This window comes from Girardinichthys multiradiatus, chromosome 20, assembly GCF_021462225.1.
Source record: "Girardinichthys multiradiatus isolate DD_20200921_A chromosome 20, DD_fGirMul_XY1, whole genome shotgun sequence".
Lineage (NCBI taxonomy): Eukaryota > Metazoa > Chordata > Actinopteri > Cyprinodontiformes > Goodeidae > Girardinichthys > Girardinichthys multiradiatus.
Window position 1 is genome coordinate 13,944,496 of NC_061812.1, and position 25,570 is coordinate 13,970,065.

General features: G+C 37.5%; 2 protein-coding genes across 2 annotated transcripts; both read left to right on the forward strand.

The window, feature by feature from the left end:
• Positions 1–165: 165 nt before the first annotated feature.
• On the forward strand, positions 166–19,397 carry itcha (itchy E3 ubiquitin protein ligase a). The gene is made up of 24 exons (XM_047347590.1): positions 166–290; positions 1,265–1,334; positions 3,174–3,315; positions 4,304–4,428; positions 5,062–5,193; positions 5,660–5,708; positions 5,811–5,989; positions 6,193–6,427; positions 6,723–6,818; positions 6,987–7,161; positions 7,580–7,649; positions 7,799–7,883; positions 8,657–8,785; positions 8,901–8,973; positions 9,116–9,187; positions 9,290–9,378; positions 9,615–9,774; positions 9,888–10,021; positions 11,197–11,337; positions 11,447–11,567; positions 12,045–12,149; positions 12,679–12,775; positions 15,127–15,199; positions 15,449–19,397. Exons 2-24 carry the CDS (start codon positions 1,310–1,312, stop codon positions 15,546–15,548), a joined length of 2,607 nt encoding a protein of 868 aa, XP_047203546.1. The 5' UTR covers positions 166–290; positions 1,265–1,309; the 3' UTR covers positions 15,549–19,397.
• Positions 19,398–21,306: 1,909 nt separating this feature from the next.
• pxmp4 (peroxisomal membrane protein 4) lies at positions 21,307–25,570 on the forward strand. Its single transcript, XM_047348030.1, has 4 exons — positions 21,307–21,465; positions 21,689–21,751; positions 21,842–22,040; positions 24,794–25,570. The coding sequence occupies exons 1-4, from the start codon at positions 21,353–21,355 to the stop codon at positions 25,064–25,066; spliced, it is 648 nt and encodes a 215-aa protein (XP_047203986.1). The 5' UTR covers positions 21,307–21,352; the 3' UTR covers positions 25,067–25,570.

Consider the following 25,570-nt stretch of genomic DNA (forward strand, 5'->3'; position numbering starts at 1 on the left):
AGCGAAGACATGTTTCCATGCTGTCAAGAACAACCATACTAGCTTATCAAGTTAAATTTCCAATTAATTCACTAACAACCGGTTTGAGGTGGAATGTTGATTCATTTATTAGTTTATGTGTCCTTTATTTAGGAATACAACATTTTATTCTGAAAGGCAAAAACCGGAAAAGCTGGAATTTTAGCTGGCGATACTCAAGTCCCGTTAATGGCTGATAGCTAACTGTCAACAACCCTGTGACAGCTGAGACCGAAGCCCTTTTGCGCTCCATTGCCAACTGTATTTGACAGGTAAGGGTATTTAGTCTTGGCCGGATTAAAAACAGTTTATGGAACAATCGATGTTGCTTGAAGGGCCCGGATGCTCGCAGCATTTCTAACGCAAGCCAATGCACGGTTAGCTTATCCTCGTCTCGAGCAGAACCTCTTTGAACAAAGTTCCCGATAGATGTTTAACTAACTACGAAACCAACAGATCGCAAGACATGAATAGATAATCTTAACTGTCTCGTTATGCTATTCCTACCCTCGCAAGAGTTTGTTGTTGTAGTGTGACTGTTGGCTTACACGATATAAATAAGCTATTAAGACACGTTGTTTACGAAAATTTATGTTAACCCTAACCCAACGTGGTTATGTGGGGTAACAATAAAACGACCGGGTATTTGTTGAATCTCGAATACCATTTACTGTAATATAATGAAATGAAATATCAGTGAAGGTAGGTTGAGTCAGACCTAATTAGCCCAACTGGTTGATGATGGGATTTTCTGTTGTGGAAGGGACTAGACGGGTTCTAGAAATAGACGAGATTAAACCAAGTCACCTTGTGAAGTGTATTGTAATGCGTTGGATTGCAAAATCGGATCGTTGAAGTAAAGTTGGTTAAAATCTATTCACAGTATGCATTGTATTGTATGTGTTAAGTGTATATGTGTTGAGGTGAGTTAAATAGAGCTGGTTCTGCGCATCAATATATAAATTAGGTGGTTTGTTTTTATCCAGACAGAAAAATTCACCGCGAATGTTTTTCTTAGATTTCCTGAAATATGAAAGTTAAATCTATGTCTAAGTTCTTCATAAATAATATATCTAGATATACCACCTTATTTAAGTAAATGAGCTTGCTTTCTTTATCCCTTTGCATGGCTATTGTTTCTATAGTTAGGTTATGACTGTTCTGCTGCCTGTTTAGGCTCATTAGGCAGCATCCTGGTTAAATGCAAGCAGTGTCTTTTGTTTATATCTGTTATCACTATTTCCAGGTTCACTCTTAAAGGCAACTTAGAACCAAATGTTATGGATGAACCATGAAGGCCCAATTGCAAGTCACAGGTAAGTTATTTCTAGGACAAATTGATGAACTACAGATAATGTTGAAACCAGATATTTGCTGCATTTTTTTCTCTCAATGTCTGAAATCAAATCAAAACTAAACCTTTACTGTTTTAGGTCGTTTTGGATTACCACAACTATTTCTGTAGGCTAAATGTGGACATCCACAAATCTGGTTGCTCCTTGGTACAGTCTCTATATACCCGAAACTGTCACTTTTGTCTTTTCACATAACTATAAGCAATTGTAAACACAATGGGAATGTCCAGTAATCATACCTTTCAATGAAGGAGACTGGTTTCCGGTCCCAAAGATGATTGCAGTGTGGATATGTGCCCAAAAATAAAAGCCAAAGGCCTTGTTTGTGAAGATGCTGGCTGAAGTTGGTAAAATGTCATTATGTGCAGTGAAATTAGTCCGGTACTGATAAGGACTGAAAGGCCACTCACAGAGAGCCATTACTCCAAAAGCAATATGAAATCCCAGATCAAAGTCTGCAAATGCACTCAAGGACAAAAAGCTTTTCTGAGACATGTCTTGTGGTCTGATGTAACCAAAATGTTAAATATTTGGCCATAATGACCATGACGAAGCATACATGCCTGAGAATACCATACTAACATTGAAGTAGGGTGGTGGCAGCATCATGTGTGGCTGTTGTGCTGCAGGGACTGGTACACTTCACAAAATAGATGACATGATGAGGAAGGAACATTATGTGGTAAAACTGAAGCAACATGTCAAGAAATCAGCCAGGAAGTTAAAGCTTTAGCACAATTAGGATGGACAGTAACTACAAGCGACTGGTTACAAAGAGGTTAAGGGACAACAGCGCCACTGTTTTGGAGTGGACGACACAAAGCCCTGATCTCAGTTCCATAGGAAATTTGTGGGCAAAGGTTAAAAGGTGCCTGTGATGGCGGCCTATAGACCCGACTGTGTTACACCAGTCCTGTCAGGATGGCAAAAAAACAAAATAATCTCGCTTATTTTTCTCCCATTAAACAAAAATAAAACTTTTTTGGTAATTTTTATGGACCTAACACAGAAAAAAGTTTAGTGTGATTTAGTTTTAGACTGGGAGAAAAAAATGGTTGCCTTTCTTACAGTTTATTTAAATATCTGGTTTCAACTACAGATAGATACTTAATTATCATTTCCATTTACACAATGACATAAAGATGATCCTAAAGTGTCAAAATACAATAAAGTCAAACAAATAAAATGTGTTTAAAACAAATATTTGTAAAGACTAAACAAAAAAAAAAACAGTTTTATAATCAGAAAAAAATCATCACATGTATTTAGTCAAGATGTACAGGCTTAATTATACATGTACAAACTGATGATCTATTAAATATATACACCACAGAACCTATACAGCACATTAGGTAGATTACCTAACTGAAACTTGGTATAAAGACTTATTAAGGTATTTATGTTCTAGGCTTTCCTTTAGCTCTCAGAATAAACCATCGTTTTTCTGCATTGGAGTTGTGTGATTATACCCAGGGATGATTGAAGAACCAGTCTTAACCTGTCTTTTATTTCCACTGATTAACTATAAAAAAGCTTTTGGTATACACACAACTTCTAAAACATACTGTGCCGTGATCTGTCTTTCAAATGGTCAGTAATAAAATTAGCGTGACAGGCCTAATCGCTTGAAAAAATCTACATGAGGTCGGTAAAGTGAATTGTTTAGTTAAATGTCTGGAACTCACAAGAAGATATTGCTTAGAAATTAATAATAATAATGTCTTAATATCCCTTCCAAATACAACTTCTGAATCAGTCTGATCAATGTCGTGTTGTTCATGCTTGTTTTCCTCTTTCCAGTGCTTTCAGCTAAGCTAAAGGAAAACAAAAAGAACTGGTTTGGTCCCAGTCCATATGTTGAGGTAGCTGTGGATGGCCAGTCAAAGAAAACAGAAAAATGCAACAACACTCACAGTCCCAAATGGAAGCAAGCCCTCACTGTGTGAGTACAGCTGTTTGTCTCTAAGAAAGAAGCTACTTTGTAGCTAGCTGAAATACTGCAACTCAAAACGGGAATTGTTTAAGCATTTCTGTTTAATTTTATTTAATTTTAAAAGTCATTATTGCAACACATGCATAGAATTGAATCAAAATATGAATTTAAATGCAACGTTTAATGCACACGATACATGCTTTTTACTTGTGGTCATTTATATCATTGTGCAAACTGGTAGTCATAAAAGAAGTTGTGGTATTAACATAGAGTTATAGTTTTCAGTTCAGTCTAGCTGTCATAATCTAAAGATACAGTTTAACATTTTTGAATATCTGAATCTTTGAGATGCACACAAGATGTTTTCAGGAGGTCCCCTTATAGTGATAAGTACAAAAATGGCTTAAATGTTTAAAATTGAATTTAAACTTTGGATTACATTTTAAAATGCTACCTTTTTACTTCCGCATGCTTGATTATGCACACATAAACTGTACTACAGGCAATTCCATGCCCCCTACTTCAGGATTTATATTAATGACAGCGATGCTCGGTTATGGAAAAGCTATAATCATATAATTTTGGTCACAGTGAAATTACAAATATTTAACACATATAATATATTGCATTCAGTGTACTTTAAATATCAAGAGGACGCTACACTTTCAAAGCAGAATGATAGCTTTCATTTTTAGCTTTATGTTGTTTCTGTGATAGTTTGGTTAAAGTGAAAAGACAGATTTGATTATTTGCACATTTTCGAGTAATGGTCCATGAAAAGCAAGTTAAAACAGCTGAATCTAGAGCATGTTAAAACACTGCAACACCATAGATTTTCAAACAAAAACAAAAAACCCTTGAAGCTTAAAGCATAAACATGTCTGCAAGTAATGCTCTATTAAGGACATCCATGTTTGATTTGCTCGCCTACACATAACAAACATCAGTAGTCAGTCTCTTCTTCAGTGCACGTTCTTACTGAATCTTATCCCTGCAGAATTGTGACTCCAGTCAGCAAACTCATCTTCCGTGTTTGGAGTTATCACACACTGAAGGCAGATATTCTGTTAGGCATGGCTACTCTGGAAATCAACACAGTCCTCAAAGCCAATGACCTTAAATGTGAGTTTACATGTTAACATGTCTTCCATGAAGCTATTTCTTTTTTTTATCTTCTAAATGTTTTGTGTACTGTAAACCTGCTCCTCTCTTAATGTCTAGCATTTGACAGTGACATTGTGAATTTGTTGTAGGATCAAATATTTTGATGAAATTTGCAGATATTTGTTTTCTCAGTTGTTGTTGAGTAAAGAGCTCAAATAAAAGAAGCTGATGTAAAAAGATTTCCTTTGTTGTTTCACTCTGAATTTCTATCAGCTTTATGTCACTGTGCTTTCAAAATCCTACAACTCCCATCCTTTCTTTAGATTTTCTTTTAAAGAACCAGCCATTTATGTCAAATTTTAAGCACTCCTAAGTTACAGTTCTGTTGTCATTCTGTGGATCTTTTATCTCTTTTGCAGAGAACTGATTATTTAACAAGTTCTGCACACATCGTAGTCTCTTATTATATAAAAGTGCATGCCTGTCTCTGCTCACTATCAACATATTACCAACCTTATTCTTTTCTGAAAATGTGGACTTAGAGGAACATTGTTTGCTGTTTCTACTTTGATCCCCAAGTTCAAATCTGAGTTTTGCTATAATGCTGCTGTTGAAGCTTTAGCTTAACACCACGTTTTCTCCTAATCTCAGTGTGTGAGGTGGTGCAGACGCTGCAGCTGTCCTCTGACAGAGACCCCCAGGATGTTGTTGGGGACCTGTCAGTCTGTCTGGATGGCATGCACGTTGACCCAGAAGCCTTTGCACTGACAGAGAGGGAGCTAGGTAAGGGAAGCAGAAACAAACTTACCGTAGAAATAATGGAGAAATTAAACACTTCCTTTTTTGAATTAGAATAGCCAATGCAATATCCTCTTTTACAAATGATTAAACTGGTTTAGTTTACGCTGCTTAACCCATGGAGGACTTCAGTTAAGGTTTACACACCTGCACTACATGCATTAGCCACTAGAGAGCAGTAGAAATGCAGTATATTATTCATCTAGTTCCTTTCTAGGACAGCTTGCACTAGATAGAGAAGTTTTTAAGATAAAATTATTGTATTCGATTGAAACATCACTATCTTTTAATTTAATTGCCATGTAATCACTAATAAGAATATAGGCAATAAAACACACCTTTTCCAAATTAGTTGGAATGGCACTATTAAAGCTAATCAGTGGAAATATTATTAAAAATGATCTAACATTATCATATATGATGTTACAGTTTTTTTTTCTTTTCTTCCTAGCACCTCTTCCAAATGGAAATGCAAAACAAAATGGCAACACAAGCAACAGGTCTTGTAAACCTTTACTCAAAAATCTAAACTTGATTTTTTTTTGTATATCAAGTCGATATTAAAAGATTCCAGATAATGTTTTTTTGTCTTGCACTTTTAGATCAAGCAGGGACACGTCTCCATCCAGTGACTCAGACGACTGGGTCATTGTACCCAATGGTCTTACGGTCAGCGGTAGAGGTTCTCCCTCTCCGTCTGCAGGGGGCTCCACCTCTTTACGTCCTCCTAGGCCTGCCAGACCTCCCCCTTCTATGCCACGAAAACCTGCTGCCTCACCCAGTAGGAAAGCACAAGACTTCATATATTAAACAGCTGTAAAAATATAGATAATACATAAAAAACATACATATTCCTCAGTTACATAGACAAAAGGGCATTAGGCCTTTTGTGTCTACTGACTTCTTTCAGTTAAAGAGAATTCTGCAAAATATTTCATGCCTAACGCATTTCTTTTTGCTCCTTATCATCTCCTTTGTCCCCAGGCTCCTCCAGTAGTTCTTCCCCCAGTGAACTGAGTGAGGCACCAGCTTCTGATGGCTCTTCTCAGGCATCTGCAAGCGGGTGTTCAGACCAGCCAGATGACGCGGGTGCACAAGCAACAACGGCCATTTCCTCACAGACGGCTAGTGGTCCCAAACCAGATGCCACTGTAACAGCCGCTCCAGCTACTACAGCTCCCAGAATCAACCCTATTAACAATGGCCCCCTGCCACCAGGGTAAGGAGCAGAATTAGTAGAACACCAATTCTGATTTAAATTAGGACTGAACTTTTTTATATGTAACTGGATTTAAAATACATTTTTGCATAGTGCCCAATGACAACTTTTCTTGTGAGCTGGTGTCACGCAACTAGAGAGAACTAATTAAAACTTGAAGACACATGGCACTTCCCTTTTGCCGATGCAAATTTGCATATGATATTTCAGGATCTTAGGTTTGTTAGATATTTGTTTGTATTTTTTCATTAACGGAAAACGCATCAGAATTTGTTTGATTTTATTTGTATTGTAGGTGGGAGCAAAGAGTGGACCAGAATGGACGAGTGTATTATGTTGACCACATTGAGAAAAGGACAACCTGGGATAGGCCAGAGCCTCTGCCTACAGGGTACCAAAACAGTTTTTCTGCTTTATACATTGAATACTTATGTAGCAGAATACAATAATAAATAATAAATATGCATATTTATAGCCTTATTTATGGCAAATGACTGTAACAGCTTAAATTTACAACCAGGTTGGAATGTTTTTGATCTTTAAACATCTTGTTCTTCAGCTGGGAGCGAAGGGTCGACCCGATGGGCAGAGTATACTATGTTGACCACATAACACGAACCACAACGTGGCAACGGCCCACTCAGGAGTCAGTGCGTAACTATGAGGAATGGCAGAACCAGCGCAGCCAGCTGCAGGGAGCAATGCAGCAGTTTAACCAGAGGTTCATTTATGGGGTGAGAACAAACACTTTAACTACTTGTACCTTGAATTATGGCTTGGTTTCTTTCAGTTGGGATCTATGAAATATTTTAGTGGATTTCCTACAGCGTGGGCAAAGCTGGCTGCTCCTGATTTTGCGAAGCAGATGAGATTGCAAGGATTTAGGGTCCAAAATCTCATTTTTTATTTTTATTTTCTCACAGTTCTGTAAAACACATCTGGTTATTTATGTATTGTTTGTTTACCTACTCACAGATAACTATGGCTATTTTTAGTACATTTACTAAAATGAAGGTAAACACATTTAATATCTATAAGGAAAAGATAAAGAATTTAAGTTAGATCAGTTTACTTTTTTATAAATTTGAATTTTCTTCTATGTTTCTGTTTTATTAACAGAGACTTTTAATGTCATGTTTGTTTCTGGCTCAGCTGCAGGACCAGTTGGCTGCCACATCTAGTAAAGAGTTTGACCCATTGGGACCTCTGCCACATGGTTGGGGTAAATATATTTTCACAGGGATTCACTTTCAAGTCACTGAGTTTTACAAACATGATAAGGATCTGTTATAGGAATGTAAACATGTAATGTTAGTAGGAGTGTGCAGCAGTAAATTGAGACATAAATATGCACAATGTGTTTTACTTCAGAGAAGAGAACAGACACCAATGGCAGAGTGTATTTTGTTCATCATCCAACTCGGACGACACAGTGGGAAGACCCAAGGACGCAGGGGTGAGGGGATATCATCTTGTGTTTTATGAGTGTAACTGTCTTTAGTAACAGAGCTGTAGATCCATGTTGTACCGTTGAAAAGCAATAACAGGCCAGTGTGTTGCTTAATTTATGAGGATGAATTTGCCTCAACTTGCAAAAATGATTCCTCCTGCCATATGTCGATGTGCCCCTGGGCAAGGCACTTAACCTCAAGTTGCCTACCGATCTGTGCATCGGTGTATGAATGTGTGAGCGTTAGTGAGTGCGATTGGGTGAATGTGGCTCTAGTGTAAAGCGCTTTGAGCGGTCTGTATGACTGGAAAAGCGCTATATAAATTCAGTCCATTTACCATATATATACCTAAATTTACATTTTTACATTAAAAATGTCATGTCGAAAAGCATTTTTTTGTACCCTTCTTAATAATCAATAGGATTTTTTTATTGGTATTATATAAACCAATCCCCTCTTATAACTACTGACCATCTTTTTGAATGTTTCCACTTTTGAGTGATTTGTCTTTGGAGATGATCTCCAAGTCTTTGTGTTTTGAAGGCCTCCTTGCCATCACCCTAATCTTTAGCTTCATCCAGGCAATCTCTTTCATACTCAAGTCAGGACCCTGGCTGGGCCAGTCCAGATCATCATTATTTCATCTAGGGAGACCAAACAAGATTGATTTAAGCCTAAATCTGCCAGGCGTGTGAATCATTTTGGGCTAAAGTTTAAGTTTTATTTTCCATTTTCATGTCCTGTATATTTTTGTTTTTTATTTACATGCTTTGCTCAGACTTCTGAATGACAAACCCCTGCCAGAAGGTTGGGAGATGAGGTTCACTGTTGACGGGATTCCCTACTTTGTTGACCACAACCACAGAACGACAACCTACATTGACCCCCGCACAGGGAAATCTTCCCTGTAAGTTGCTGTTTATAATGTTTATTCTTGCTTGTAAAGGAGGTGATCAACCTGCAGGTCATCCATTCTTGCCACACCAAAAATATTTGTTGTCTTTTTTTTTTTTTTTTTTCAGCGAGAATGGTCCACAGATCACTTATGTTAGGGACTTCAAAGCCAAAGTGCAATACTTCAGGTTCTGGTGTCAGGTATGTGCTTCGTTTATAACATTACACAGCAAAGTGATTTGTTCTTTATTCACTGCGTCTTGTTTTACAATCATAGATTTTATTACTTCATCATTCAGAGAGAAAAAAATCTAACTACTGTGTTTTGTGTTCATTCTCTTAGCAATTATCGATGCCTCAGCATATCAAGATTACCGCCTCCAGAAAAACCTTGTTTGAGGATTCATTTCAGCAGGTAAGGTCTTTCCTTTATACCAAGTTTTGAGGTGTACCCCTGGTCTTTTCTTGTTTGTGGATGAGTTATGTAACTGGTTTAATTTTTGGTTTGCTTTAAAAGATTATGAACTTCCACCCACAAGATCTGAGGCGGAGACTGTGGATAATTTACCCTGGAGAGGAAGGCTTGGACTACGGAGGCGTAGCCAGGTAATCCCTCAGACATTTTGTAATGTAGGTGTGTGATTTTTTTCCATCACAAGTTTGGTATGCAAAGATTTCCTTTGCGGATGTTGATTACATCACCCGATGTTGAAATATCACAAACCATGTTTTAATAAAAGCGTTTGATGTTCCATGAAAATCTGGATCATGACGAATTTCGTCACATCTTTTCATCACTCAGGATTGCTTACATGTTTTGTCATTTGTGGTCACATTTTCAGAGAATGGTTCTTCCTCCTCTCCCACGAAGTGCTAAATCCCATGTACTGTTTGTTTGAGTACGCTGGGAAGGACAACTACTGTCTTCAGATCAACCCGGCTTCCTATATCAATCCAGATCACCTTAAATACTTCAAGTTCATAGGTCGCTTCATTGCCATGGTACCTGTGCTATGAATTTTAAAATCAATTGTTGGCCTCATAAATTTGGATTTACATGTATTTCATTTAAATGCACTGAATGTACATTTCTTTCCTACATCTTTTTCCTTTAGGCCTTGTTCCATGGAAAATTCATCGACACGGGTTTCTCGCTGCCTTTCTACAAGCGGATTTTGAACAAACCCCTGGCTCTTAGAGACTTGGAGTCCATAGATCCAGAATTTTATAATTCACTCATTTGGATCAAGTAGGTAGCCTCTATGCATAACGTATGCAAGGTATAATTTTAAAAAATATCCAGGTTTTCTACTTGGTTGGGAAAACTATGGCATTTAAGTATTTTCCTGGTCTGGACAAGTAATGAAATAGAAAATGGAGTATAGGAAAATATTTGTATTTCCAGATTATTTTCAAACGTTTTCATCAATTCATTCTGCATCTCATCTATTAATCCATCACAGGGCAGGTTCTGTGTTTAACACTAGACCACAGGAGAAATATCTGCTATAAATTCAAAGTGATGATTTATATTTATACTTTAAAATATCTATGAAATCCCTCTGGAAAAATGAGTCTGGAAATTACGGAATTATGACATAATTAGATTTATATGAACTCTGGATATCAGATTTGGTGCAACCTACATTATTTAAAAAACGGGTTGGGAGTTAGGTGGTTTCTTAGATATGCTCTGTTGAATGTGAACCAAATAACAACATTATTGTTACACTCAGCACTTTCAAATAGTCTCTGATTTTGGAAATCTCTCAAGAGTCTCTCAAACCAGTCTTTTTTTTTAAATTTGTAAGTTGTCTTAATTTGTGAGCATGAATTAAGGCTACTTTTAAAAATTGTTAATGTTACCGTTAACTGTGTAAAGTAGTTCAAATAAGTTAGTTTTGTCTTTCTTCGTATTCACCCCCTTAGTTTAGGTCATCTATGCATAACCTAGACTGGCAGCAGTTGGTAGCACTGTTGCCTTGCAGTAAGAAGATCATGGGTTTGAATCCCAGCCTGGTGTTCTCTCTGCATGGAGTTTGCATGCTCTCCCTGTGGGTTCCCTCCAGGTACATTTGCTTCCTCCCACAGTCGTGTTTGGTCAACTGGTCTCTCTAAAATGTCCCTAAAGATGTGTGTGCATGGCTGTTTGTCCTGTGTGTCTCTCTGTTGCCCTGTGATGGACTGGTGACCTGTCCAGGGTGTACACCGCCTCTCGGCCAGTGACCACTGGAGATAGGCTCCAGCGAGATAGATATGTGGGTATAGACGATGGATGGATGGAAGTTCATCTATGTCACATGAATTCACTCATATGAATATCAGACATTTCATTTCTGCCCATAAAACCTTTAAGGATCTGTAAGTGTGTTGCTCCAGTTATTTAAACTGGATTGGTTATAACATGTTTTTTATGTCTTGCAGGGACAATAATATAGAGGAATGCGCTCTGGAGATGTTCTTCTCTGTTGATAAGGAGATCTTGGGAGAGGTCAGTACTCATGAGCTGAAACCAGATGGAGGAAACATTCAAGTAACTGAGGAAAACAAGGAGGAATACATCAGGTACAGCTGCATTTTCTTCCACTAGTTTTCTACTTATGTTTTACTACGTTTACATTCTCCAAAATATAACATTTATGCCGATAGATTGTATTTATTTCTTTCTGCACAGGTTGGTGGCAGACTGGAGGCTGTCCAGAGGTGTAGAGGAGCAGACCCAAGCATTCTTTGAGGGCTTTAATGAAGTTCTTCCTCAGCAGTACCTTCAGTACTTCGATGCAAAGGAGTTGGAGGTACAGAACTATTTGGACTGTTTCTTAACAATCTTTAAAAAGCAGGAAGTTTTAAATATGTTGGATGATTGTGACTAAAAATTACATTAGATCTTGCTGTATTTACTGTGATAACGGAAAAAGTGGCAAAAATGGTTTAAAATTCAACAAAGTATTTTTGGCAATGCATCTATCTCTCTGTATATATTCAGAGTCCCAGAAGCACACATACATCCCTTAAAATAAATTTCACCTAGTATCAGATGGCCTACTTTAATACACAAGTTATATTAAGCAAGAGTACCTCTAAACAGCACAAAATAATTGCATACGATCAAATATTCTTATAGTATGATAACGATAAACAACATGATATCTGACCTAACAGGAGAAGAGAAAAAACTCTATTTCCTGCAGCATAAAAAATGATACTGCAAAGTAGTCTTTCATGGTGGTGCTATTTTCAACCTGTTGTGCTTCTCTCTTTTTTTTTTTTAGGTAATGCTCTGTGGAATGCAGGAGATAGACCTAGTGGACTGGCAGAGAAACACAATTTATAGACACTATGCTCGAAGCAGCAAGCAGATACTTTGGTTCTGGCAGGTTTGTTCTATTACCATTATATTTGTTCATATGATAAGTAAAGCAACGCCTCTCAGCTCTTAGATGTACCCAACCTTAGCAAAAATCTTTAAACATACATTTTCTGGTGCAGTTTTGGAAATAATCTCCTCTTTCATGGAACGCAAATGTTTGTAAACTAAGATCCCACTGTGAACTTGTAGAAGAAAACTTTGTTAAAGAAAATAACGATTGTGGCAAAAGGGTTCAAATTAGATGGTTATTTCTTTAGATTGATGATGAAGTTCAGAAAGTAGGAGGTAAGCCTGGCGTTAAATGTATAAAGTCAGTGTATGTTTTTATTTGTTTTGGCCCATACAGAAGGAAATATACCTGTAAAGTTTTCAAGTTAAAACAGCATTGGCAGCGTGTGGTGCTGGAGTTGTATGAAAGCTCAGCAGAAATATGCTAACTTACATTTTCCAATAAAAAAGAAAATGTATTCCATTTTTCTCGACTGAAGCTATTAGGAAATGTTTCGATAATATGAATATAAATGATGTGTTTGCAGTTTGTGAAAGAGATGGACAATGAAAAACGAATGAGGCTCCTGCAGTTTGTCACCGGCACCTGCCGTCTTCCTGTGGGTGGCTTTGCTGATTTGATGGGTATGCAAAATCCACACAAACATGTTAAAAAGTATGGAAGCAAATGTGTCCCAATATTCAAAAGTAAAATGGATTAATATAGAAATACTTTTTCATTTTCAAAATGAAGCTGCATTTTTTGACCCATAAATAGAATTTAAAATAAATAATTCAAACTACATTTTCATTTTCTTCTCCAAGACTGCTCAATTTGTAAATTCATTTAAATGATAAATAAAATAACCTTTAACATTTCATTTTAAAAGACATTCCATCAAAAAGTGACCAAAATTCATTTTGAAATGTCAAATTTGAAAATTAAAATGTATTAAGAGAAATGCTTTTTCATTTTAAAGTCATAGCTGCTTTTTTTGACTCATAAATGAAATTGCTAATAGATCTTTGAAACTGCGTTTTCATTTTCTTCTTCAAGACTGCTCATTGTGTGACACAACTAAAGAGGCAACGAAGAGGAAAATGCTTTTTGTTTTCATGCCCGCCCTGCAAAAAGTGTTCCATAAATCAAGGCCCTGTCCCAATACCCACCCTACGCCCCTCTATTAAGTGTGTACTTTGTACAAGTGCATGTAAGGGTTGAAGTGCGCAGGTTACAAGCGTGCAAAATTGGAGAATTGGGACAGTAGGGGTTACGTCATCGACTTGCACCTCTGCACCGTAACTGCAACATCAAAAAGGGCAGGAACCAGCGTCTTGTTGCTAAAAAAACTATTTAAAACTGCAACAAACAATTGTTTTGAGGAGAAGAAAGTGCAGGAAGCAAAGGAGGCTTATGCATCAGACTCTCACCGTGCCAGTGTTTGTTTGAAAGGTAACTTCAGTGTTATGACCTACTGACTGCCCAGACTCACTCTGAACCCAGTGGTATCTAACAATGTTGAGGCTGGAAAACCAGTAAAAAAATATATTTGTCGGCTTGCTGTCTAAAGTTTACGCAGTTCTTATTATTCTGATTTGATGGCTGGTTACGTTGACGGTTGTGATTGGTTTTTGCTCAGAACGTCATCTGCAGCAGTGAATTGTGGGTAATATACTTCGGCGAAGTCCGCTTCGATGCAGGCTTTGCCGAAGGGCAGATGTGGGGCACAAAGGGGGCGGGGCTAAGGACCACTCTGGAGAATTGGGACACACTACGCACTCGAACCCATCAACGGGAACGCGCAATTCAGGGACACAAGGGTGGAAGTGCGGGTATTGGGACAGGGCCCAATTTGACTTCGCAATTCCAAGCGGCGCAGGAGAGTGATGTCAGTGGCAACTCTTCTTCTCCTGACCCCTGACCGCACCATTACACCTCTTGCACGTTAGGGAGCGGTGTGCATTGCTCCCGAGATGAAATGAGAGTGTGAAGGTTGTGTTCAGAGACGGTGGGAAATTACCATGTCCATATCTGTGCCAGAGCTGCTAAGGGAAGCCGCAGCTGCCCTGGAAAGGCAACAAAATCTAATAGGGTATGTCCCAATTCAGGGGCTGGATCCTTTGAAGAACCCGGTCTACATGGGCTGGGTCCTTCGTTGACTGCTAAAACCACGGAGGCCGGAAGTGAGCAGCTGCGAATTGGGATGGTCTAGCCTCACCGCCGGGAAGGCTGGCGAGGCAAGCCGGCAGTTACTATGGCGCAAGCGGAAAACTCCGAACACGTCAGAGCACGTTTGAAATTACATTGTAGATTAAAAACTTCTACAATGAATTAAAAACATTTTAGAAGTTCATTTGTGTCACAGAAAGTGTAATTTTTCACAATTTAATCACAGCTTTTGCCGCTGTGGTCCGCCATGGCTGCCACTGGTTGACCAATCTGCTTCGACCCACAATGAATCATGGGAAACGATGGACCGCGCAAGATACTCACGACCCATCCTTCAAATCGGGCAAAAGAAGGACACATTTGTTGGCCGCATTTGAAGTAGTCTCGGAAGGATTCATGAATTGGGACAGCCTTCGTCGCCGCGTTGTGACGTAATCGGCCTACAAATACGGCCTTCGAAGGATCCAGTCCCTGAATTGGGACTGGATCATACTACGTGGGCTGGGTCCAATGTTGACTGCTAAAGCCACGGAGGCCGGAAGTGAGCACGGCGGGAGCGGAAAACTCCGAACACGTCGGAGCACGTTTGAAATTAAGCGATGTCTTGATAAATCAAGCAGATATTTCATGTCTACAGAATTATATTCCTGCACTAAAAACATTGTAGAAGTTCATTTGTGTCACAGCTTCATTTTGAAAATGAAGGAGCGTTTTATTAATACATTTTAATTTAAATATTGGGACACATTTGCTTCCATAAAAAAGATTCTCTTTGCACCATCATGAGCTTTTTCTAATTCAGTTTTCTTGTATCTGATGAAAATAGGAAGCAATGGTGCACAGAAGTTTTGTATCGAAAAAGTAGGAAAAGAAAACTGGCTTCCACGAAGCCACACGTGGTGAGAACATTTTTTATGCTTTTAGAAATGTTGCTTAGCTGCAGGCATTTGATAAAATCCAAAATAATCTTATCATATTATTATATCTTATTAAAATGGAAACTTTAGGCTTTTTAGCTTTTGTTGTCATATTTGAAGTCAGAAAATGTTTATTCAACAGATGCTTTTACAGCATGCAGTCACATGCAGCAAAAGACAAAACAAAAAATTTCACAAGAGTAACATTGTTTCTGTTCTTTCTTTGTTTAGTTTCAATCGTCTGGACCTCCCTCCTTATAAAAGCTATGAGCAGCTGAAGGAGAAGCTCATGTTCGCCATTGAGGAGACAGAAGGATTTGGGCAGGAATAATCCAACGGGAGTTCCTGATTTTCATCCCAACAACCTGTGGATGGATCGGAAGACTGTTGGCCTTCAATGAGCCGGATCCATTTTAGAAAGAAGCACTTTCAGTAGTTTCTCTCTGCAGCCCAGAAATGCTGTCACTCTGGTAGATTCTGTCTGTCTCAATAGCATATTCACTGATAGAAAGCTGTTTCATAATAGGTTCATTATTTAACAAGTGACCTGTGAATCGTCTACACCTTAATGATTTGTTCCTCCCTGATCCACCTAATCTCACATTGCTGCACAAATCCCCACAGTAAGGCGAGGATTCAAAGAAAAATAGACGCCTTTCTCATTCTGGCATGCCTGCACTTGCTGTGTGTTGAGTAGGCGCAGTTTCTACACCTGGAACACTGATTCTGCGCAGTAGTCCTTTCTTTAGAGCCACTTTGTGGGGCCTATGCACCAGTATAATGTATGAGGAAAGAAACTTGTCTGTGTATTTTGATTCAAAATATTAAGATTAATTACCTGAAAGATAAAACACAGTCCTTTGTGATTTGAGGTCATTGACATTTTGTTTTCTTTCTTTTGATGTAAAGGAGGATTAATGAATATTTTTCTAATAGGTGACTGACATGAATTCTGTAGCACATATACAGTTTTTTATTAACTTTTGCTAAATGTGATGACTTTAATTGCAATAATACTTTCTCTTGTTTTGACAGGTTATTTTCTTAACTTTTGAATGAGTTAATATGTTCAACTAGTTTGCACATGGTTTTGTGAGCGGTGAGATTATGACTGCTATTAGAGGAAGCTATTTTTAAGTGCAATAGATTTGTAGAGAACATCATTTTGCCAATATTAGAATCAAACATGGCTTTGATTTGTTTTCCTAAGATTTAGCTTTTACCTTCGAGTTAAATCCCAGTACAATATAAAGAACAGTTGCATACTTTGAATTTTGTATGATTGCTGTGGTTTGCCTTCCTGTAATAGATGCTACCGTAATATCTGTATTCTAGACCATAATTGTTTCCTTAATGTTTAAGTAAGGGAGGAGAGGGTTCTGTTAACAAAGCTGTTACTGATGATCTATTCCCACTGAATGATAGTCGGTTCTCAGCTTGTTATCAAGAGCCCAAATCACTTGTTCGACGCAGGAGTGTGTCAGTTGGGTTCTGCTAAGCTTTGCGGGTGGACTGAAGTTAAGGTGTAAAATCCTAAAGGTCTCATCTATTAAGTGACAGTTGCAGCTTATGTAGAGTTAAAAACAGATTCTTTACAAAAAGACATCTATGCTTTCTTTTCTCCTCATCGTCTGACATTAAATCAGCCTGAACTTCTGCTTTAGAACAGTTGGAATTACTGAAATTATTTCTATTTGCTAAATGCCAGAATAAGGAGATTTTTAGATAACTATAAACTTTCTTCAAATTCAGACGTTTACATACATTCATCTTCTAAATGGATGGATGGATGGACTTGGATCAAATGTTTGGGGTATCTTTCAACAAATAGTTTGCTGGAATTTTGGTCCATTCCTCCAGACCAACCTAGTTTAACTGAGTCAGTTATGCAATCTGCCTTGATCGCACACACCAATTCTTTTTTTATGCGATTAGATAAGAGTTTTGTAATAGCCATTCCAAGACTTTGACTCACTTACCTCTTTTGTAACTAATTTGGCAGTATACCTAGGGTCATTGTCCTTTTTTAAGACCAAAGCTTTGACTTTCTCTGTACCTTGAAATGTTTTTTCAATATATTTAAATATTGTTCTTTCGTCAAAATGCCATCTATTTTATGTGGTGCATCACCCCTCCTGCATAACAATTCCCACACAACATGATGTTGCCACCCCTGTACCTTACAGTTGGGATGTTGTTCCTTGGCCTGCAAGCTTCCCCCTGTAGGGATTGTCGTTATGGCCAAAAATCAAAATTTTAGTTTGATCACACCACAGGATTTACAAAAATTGAGGTGTTTGGCCCTGAGTGCATTTTCTAACTGTAATCTGTTTTTTATGTTACTTTTGGTGTTTCAGCCAATGTTGGTACAGGACATTTTTCAGTATATATAATCACACTTTCTTACTAGCTTCAGCAAGCACCTTAACAACATGTTAAGATGCTTTGTTGTGGGGGTTGATGCTCACATTTCACGCTGAAACAAGTTCATATCTGGACCACCACTGGACATACCCATGCTGTTAATATTTGCACCTTCAAGCATCTGGAAATGGTCAGATGAACCAAACTTGCGGAGGTCCACAGTTGTCTTCCTGGTTTCTTGGCTGGTTTCTTTAGATTTCGCATGATCTCACACCAGGAAGCAGTTCGATTGAGGTTTGCCTTAGAATACATCCACAGGTTCTGCCTCCAATTACATCAGATATTGTGAACTAATGTATCAGAAGCTTACAAAGTTATGACATATTCATCATCTGAGCTTTTCCAAATGGTGCATGGTAATTAAGATTTAACAATTTGAATCAATTTAATCTTGGTGTATATGAAGTTCTGAATTTGAAGACTCGCAAATTTCTTTAGAAAAAATATCTACTTGCATTTAGCAAATAAAAAAAATTATTTGGTAATCCTAACCTAATCTTTATCCTAAAACAGGAGGATATTTGTCTGATTTAATCAGAAGGGTACATGTATTTTTATACAATGTATGTAAATATCTGGTTTCTATTATAAATACACTGAGGAAGTATAAAGAAACTCATCGATCAATACCCCAGGATTGTCCGAGTCAGACATAAGACTTAGTTTCAGAGAACCCTAGTTTTATAGGGTGAGTTGCTCAGACTTGTACATTGTTTTCAAGGATTACAGTAGAGCCAGGCAATATAGAAACTAATTAGTAAAATTTTGAACTTTTTAATGTCAATGATATCTATAATGACCAGACCATCTACAGCATCCTCCCTGATTTATCGTCACCGCTGGTAAAGATGTGTCAAAAAAACCTTAAATCAATCTCTTATTGCAGTAGCATAATCTGAATCCACTAAATCCAGCCCTTAATTTGAGTGGATTTAGTATGTGTGTTGGAACAAAATGCTCCAATAAGAAATAATTTTAATAAGATCTTCAGTAACACAGAGGGTGTCAGCCCTAACAGTTACAGTGAGATAGATGCAAGTGAAGCATTTTTGGAATGTCTGCTTTCTCAAGTTGATCAAAGTTTTTAGGGAATGTGATTTAATAATCCATGACTTCCTGTTTGCCTGGAGCATCACTATGTTGTGACACGAAAGTCCACGTCTCTATCTTCAAAAGTGGGAAAAGTAGATGTGTGCTGCTCTACAATAAAATGGCTATTAACCTCGAAGAGTAAGAAAGAAAATCTCTATTAAGCAACAGATTTCCAGTGTGAGGTTATTCAACTGCAATGAAAGATTCATTTATTTTAAGGCTTTGCAAGGGGCTGTAAATCTAAATTGTCGAATTTCAACTTTCAGCGTTTACTTTCCCAAATTAAAAAAAAGTAAAAGAAATGTTTGTTTCATTGAGGCATCAAAATACAAAGCTGATTTTGCCAGGAGGCTATCATTTAAAAAGTTTTTAATCACAGTGACTGGATTATTTTCAAATGTTTCTAACAATTTGCAGTTATAAGATTGTGGCACACAGGCTTTACTGTTTAGGGAAGATGAGCATTAAGCAGTTTCACACACACTTTCAGACTGGTCTATTTTTTTTTAATTTTTATGTAGTAATGTCATTATTAGCAATGCTCCAATCTTTAAATTGTGATTGTGCTGCAAATTGAGGACTAAAATTTAAAAAAACATATATGTATGTCTGCTGATTCCCTTTTAGGTGACCACTCATATTAAAAATAGACAAAATTCTTGAATTTTGAGTTTGAATTTACTTGCATAAATCACGTAGCTGGTTATTTTTGTTACCAAGTTGTACTTGGATCCAAACATTTTTTTCCCCCTCCATTTACCATTTAACGCTTTCTCTGTCCTTAACTGTATCCAGTTATTCTAATTGTCATTCACCTATTTTGTGTTGGCAGTAAATCAGTCCAAGCACAACAAAGACTGGCTGGTGTTCAAGCTAATGAAGAGATTAATGTAAAACTGTTTGTTTACCCTTTCACATTTGACCAGATTACAGCTCATAACAGCATAATGACACGCAAAGCTGATTGTATTCACTCCTTGTCTCTCTAATCACCACTTTGTTCATGGGACAAACAACTCTGTAGAAATATACAAAAGTGTATTTGAGTTGTAATGATTGCATTGTTGTGAACCAGTGTCAATTGTGTAATCACTGTTTATTTTTTAGCTCTAACTTTTTGATAAGTTAAAGTCAATGGGTGAATTCTATTTATTAAGAACATGAGTTTCATGTATCGATGCTCTAAGCTGACCAATGAAAACAAATGATAGTAAAATGATTAAAATGCTGAAATGTTATTTCAAACATACCTACCTGTACACTCCCTTTAATGTCTTACATCATTTTTTAAACATTTCTTCTACATAAATATAAAGCAGTAAGTTGTTTTCATTTTGCATTTTTTGGAAAAATCCACGTTTCTGGTTCATACCATTGTTGAAAATTCTGACTTTCAAGATTTTACGTTCAAATTTCAAAGGTTTATTCCTGAAACAGTTTTTGTACACTTACAAAATCCTAAAAGACTGCAACCAGCATGAGTAGCTTGATGTTTGACCTTCAAAGTACACATGCATTTCAATAAACCAGAGTATCACAAAGAAGTTAATTAATTTCAGCAATTAAACTGGAAAAGTGAACCACTTATAGATTTATTTCACAGTTTCATATTCTAATTATTTATGGTCATGTTGATGAATACAGCTTGCAGCAAATGATTCCCAAATATCAGTTTCTCAGAAAATCTGAATATTACAAGAGAACAATATAAAAATGATTTACAGTACAGGAATGTCAGCATACTAAAAAGTATGTTCATGTACTCTACAATATATGCACTTAATACTAGTTGGTCAGGGCTGCTTTTGCATGAATTACTGCATGATTGCAGTGGTGTTAAAAAAGCCCTGAATGCTTTAACAGCAGTCTTCCTCTTACAGTTTTGAATCTGCCGTCTCTTATCTTCCTCCTGACACTACCCTTTTTCTCTTATGAGGTTTTGGGAGATTTTCCACAGATATAAAATGGTCGTTAAACCAGGTAGCTATTGGTATTTTTGGCAGTCTGCGTAAGTTCCATGTCTGCAGTCAGTATCTTTATAAAACCTGTGAGTAGAAGGACGTATTGAGTGCTCTAAACCTTCCTGATATCTATTTATTTTCGGAACAATGCTTTTGTCTTGCACTTTTTCCAGCAACTGAAAAGACTGAGAAGCAGATATTGGCTTCACTAAAGGCCACTTACTATTAATTCGCAACCAAGGTCTACATATTTGGGTTTATATTTCTGCTTCTTCTGTTTTATTTTTACTTTTATGTTAAGAGAACTAAAATAAAGAATGTTCCATAACACTTCCTAATATTAAATTTGTTTTTATTATGATGAAAATACAATTGTGGCTTAAACCTCTTCTGAAGGATGATCAAAGAATAAACGTTTGTATTTAATTTTAAGTAAAATCTTACTTCATGTAAAATTATACATAAAAGGTGCCGTCACAATCCATTTAGTTTAAGCTTGTTTTAACAACAAATTTGTGACGCATTTAAAAGCTTACACAAACTGTGTGATTTATTAGAAAGTCACGGAACCTGTAGTATCGACGCAACTGCGGTCGATTTTTAATGTGACACGTGAGTTGCAACCTTTATTTGTGTCCCCTCAGCTCGACTGAAAGTCATGGCAGGTCCTGACCTGATAAGAACTGTCCTGTACACAATGAATAACCTTTTACAGCAGGAGAAATACAAAGCAGCCTTGGCAGTAGTGAAAGGATTCAGGAACGGAGCTGTGTGAGTAAACACTAACCGTGAGCTAGCTTAACTAGTTTTACTTCTTGAACATTTAGCTAAAGCTGCTTATCAGTTACAGTCCTGCAGGAGTTCTGTCCATCCCATACTAGGCCTAAGAAAACTACCATAAATATTATTTGCAGTAGCAGACTTTTATATTGTTAGACTGTGATATTACTTTAAAACAGATGTGTTTTAACTAACTAAACCATGTTTGTTTTAGATATGGAGCAAAGATCAGAGCACCACATGCCCTGGTTATGACATTTCTGTTTAGAAGCGGCAGGTCAGTAACTAATGTGAGCATTTACCTAATAAAGGAAACAACTTTATTTGTCCATCTGCTGTTTGAACAGATTACTTTTTCCCATTATAGTTTGAAAGACAAACTTCGGGCCATTTTGAAAGCCACCTACACTCACTCCAGGAACCTGGCGTGCTTCGTCTTCACATACAAAGGACTTCAAGCCTTACAGCAGAAGATCCAAGGAAAGAGTCTGCAGTCCCACTCCTTCCTCGCTGCCTGTGTTGGAGGATGGCTGGTGTTCGGAGACAACAACAATATTAACAGCCAGGTAGAGAACAATGCACTGTTGGCCAGAAGTGTCTGTTTCATGGTTTTGTCCCTGACCCTATCTGCAAGATTATACATCAGAAAAAAAAACAAACAATTAAAGATGCTCAACGGAAGTTCATTTATCTGCTTAGTTGTGTTCACCTTCTAAAAAACAAAATCATATATATAAATATGCAAACAATAATCAGTGCAACTTTAGACTAAGTCAAAAAAATATATATTTTTAAAGCACTCACTCCTTCATTAGAGGAAAATATACTCTCTTTACTGTGTCATCAACAATCAATCAACAAGTCCTACAGAAACAAAATCAGTTACTAATTCTAATGACACCCGTCATAAAGTTTTGAGATCTGACCATTAGTGCTTCTTCTTGTATCTGCATCTTGGACTTCTTGACAAGCCGACCACAGGTTGTACAGATCCTACTTCCTTCCTACTGCTTGTCATCCCTGGTATTCCACAGGGATGTGTACTAAGCCCTGTGGTTTACACTCAGTTCACAAATGATTGTACTGCTAAATATAAACTGAACACCATCATTGAACTGGCAAATGACCCTACCATTAACGGCTCCATATCAGAAGGAAATTAGTCCTACATAGAAGAGATGAGAGCCTTGTTGTCATGGTCCAGGGAAAGCAACTGGCAGTATACGTCAGCAAGACCAGTTGTGTACTAGAGCAAGCTGCAGAATGAACAGCATACCCTGTCTGCCTTAAGAGATTTGAAGTAGAGAAGCAGCTGATTTAAGATTGCAAGGATCAACATCGGGGAGTCTGAGCTGGGTACATCACATAAATGTAATCACAAAATCAGAGGCTTTTCTTTCTGCTGCAACTGCTAAGATGTTTTCGTGTGGACTCCATAGTACTCAGCAACTTCTCCTTGTGGACCTTGGAAGTTATTCTAGTGGGCTAGGCTAGACCTGGTATGGAAACTTTACTTCTCTATCTAGTAAAATTCTACGGAAGACAATCAGCTCCTTGCAGTGTGTTACCAGGACTCAGCCAGTTGTCCAACATTTGTACAGAATGACCCATAAAAGAAAGACGAGATCACTGAGCACATTACCGCCATTAGTACATCAAGATCTGAACACGTATCAGCAAACTGAAGAACAGTTTCTATCAGCAAGCTGCCAAACTGCTAAAGGGCAGAACACCTGTATATTCATTGAGTAATGTCTAGACTTGACTTGTCTTGACTTTATTAATCCCCAAAGGGGAAATTCATTTCTCCCAGCATAAAACATGACGATATAAACCAATAAAGGTCTAGGAGATACATACGCAGCTGCAGTTATCTAGGACGTACATTTCTGGAGGCTACATGTAGGTTAAAGTCTGACAGCCTCAGGCAGAAAAGATGTGTTGTAGCGCTCCCTAACACATCGGGGCTGCAGTGATCGTTGGATGTGGCTACTCCTTAAGGCGTCCATGGGCTGAGAGACATTGACAATAATGATTTTGATCTTCTCCAACATTTTGTCTCTCACCACCTCCTTCAATGGAGCTAACCTGGTCCTAACAGCTGACTCAGCCATTTTTATGAGTTTAATTATTCATATGGAATCCTTCACCTTTATTCCGGCATCCCAGCACACCACAGCCAAGAAGATGGCACTAGCCACCGATGATTAATAAAAAATCTGGAGCATCTGACTACAGATATTAAAGGATTTGACCTTGTGAAGAAAATAGTCTACTTATACCTTTTTTGTACAGTACCTCAGTGTCCACTGCAGCTTACAGTTGAGGGTAACACAGAGCTACTTGTATGATTCTTGCTCCAGATCTGCCCCTGAGATGATGCTTTCGTGCGGCTAAAATTTACCACCTTTCCTTGGTCTTATCTATATTTTGCTGTAATTGGTTCTCCCCACACCACCTCACAAAGTTTTCCACCAGCTTTCTGGTTCTCTCCACACACCCCACTAAAGACGCGTCATCTGAGTACCTTTGCGGATGACACGACTTGGAACAATACTTAGTCATTAGTCGTTAGTCAGTAGGGAACAGTTTTGTTCCCTGGGGTGCCACGACACTGCATATCAGATCTGACACACAGCTCTGCAACTTCACAAACTGCGGTCTGTCCGTCAGATAGTCAGTGATCCAGGTTATGAGTGATATAATAAGTTATGATGTTACATTGACTTAAGAGTTAATTTTTACATTTATATTAGATTTTTATATTAAATTTATATTTGATCCTTATACTCCTTCTTCAGATTATTATTATATATTTTCTCTTGTTCTTATGTGGTTAAAATACTCTTTCACAATCATTACTTGTATTTCTTTCTTCATTAATTTATCAATTTATTAGTTAGAGGTTCCTTTGTAAAACTTCATTTTATTTATGGTGTTTCATTGCTTATTGAACATAATGAATTTGAATAGAACTAAGTTAAGTTTTGTTTAATTTCCATCTTGGTTCAATAATAATAATAATTTAGACATTATTCATCTCACATTGGATAAATTATCCTCTGCATTTAACCCATCTCTTAGAGATCAGTGGGCTGCCATTGTGCGGTGGCTGGGGAGCATTCAGAGTGGCATTCTGTGGGATTTGAACCAGGGTACTTGTGGCCTCTCCAGGACCAAAATGCCCATGCAATCTAACCACTAGGCCACCACTCCCTTTCACCAACCCCTTTGTCCATCCTGCTCATTCTATATGTGTCCAGGGGCTCACTAATCTCCTGGGTTTAATGGTTTCTTAAATTTTACCTTCTTACTTCAGATCAATATGTACCTACTGTCCAGAATCCTGTTCGCCTTGTCTCGGCTGGCTGTCGAAAAAGGATTCATCCCTGCACCAAAACAAGACCCCTTCCCACTCTTTGCCACACTGGTGTGGGGCATCGTGTTGTGGTTGTTCGAGTATTACCCGCACACCCTCCAACCCTCCCTTCAGTCCTCCATGAATTATCTTTACCATGACAGCAATGTGTGGCACGACATCTCGGACTTCCTGGTTTATAATAAGCCAAGGACTGCTGGTTCTCAGAAATAAAGCTTAAGGCTTTTTTCTTCACTGATTCCTTTCATCTTTTTGATGGAATGATTGTATAATTATTTTATAATTAAAATGTCATGTATCATTAATTGTTGCCTTTTTTTACTTTATCTTGATATGACACTGTACCCCATACCATTTAATGACACTGTTTTCATTTATTTAACTGTGTATATGAAATTTCATCATATTTTCAAAGCCCTTCTTTCACTTCCAATGCAGGATACCTTGTAGAAAATGGAAAAAAAGAAAGAAAATGGGCTTAATTTTAAACCAGGGAATATCATCTTGTTGGTTTAAAAGTTTGAGAAAGAAAAAGTTTGATAAATAGGTGATTTGGGATTAAAATAGAAAGTATTACACCTGGGTATGTGTATTCTTTATTGTATATTGTCTCATTATAAAATTCAACAACTTGCAAACATTTATGGAAACTAAATAACCTGACTCAAATTAATCACAAAATGATGAATCAATTAAAGAAATAAATGGTTCTATGAA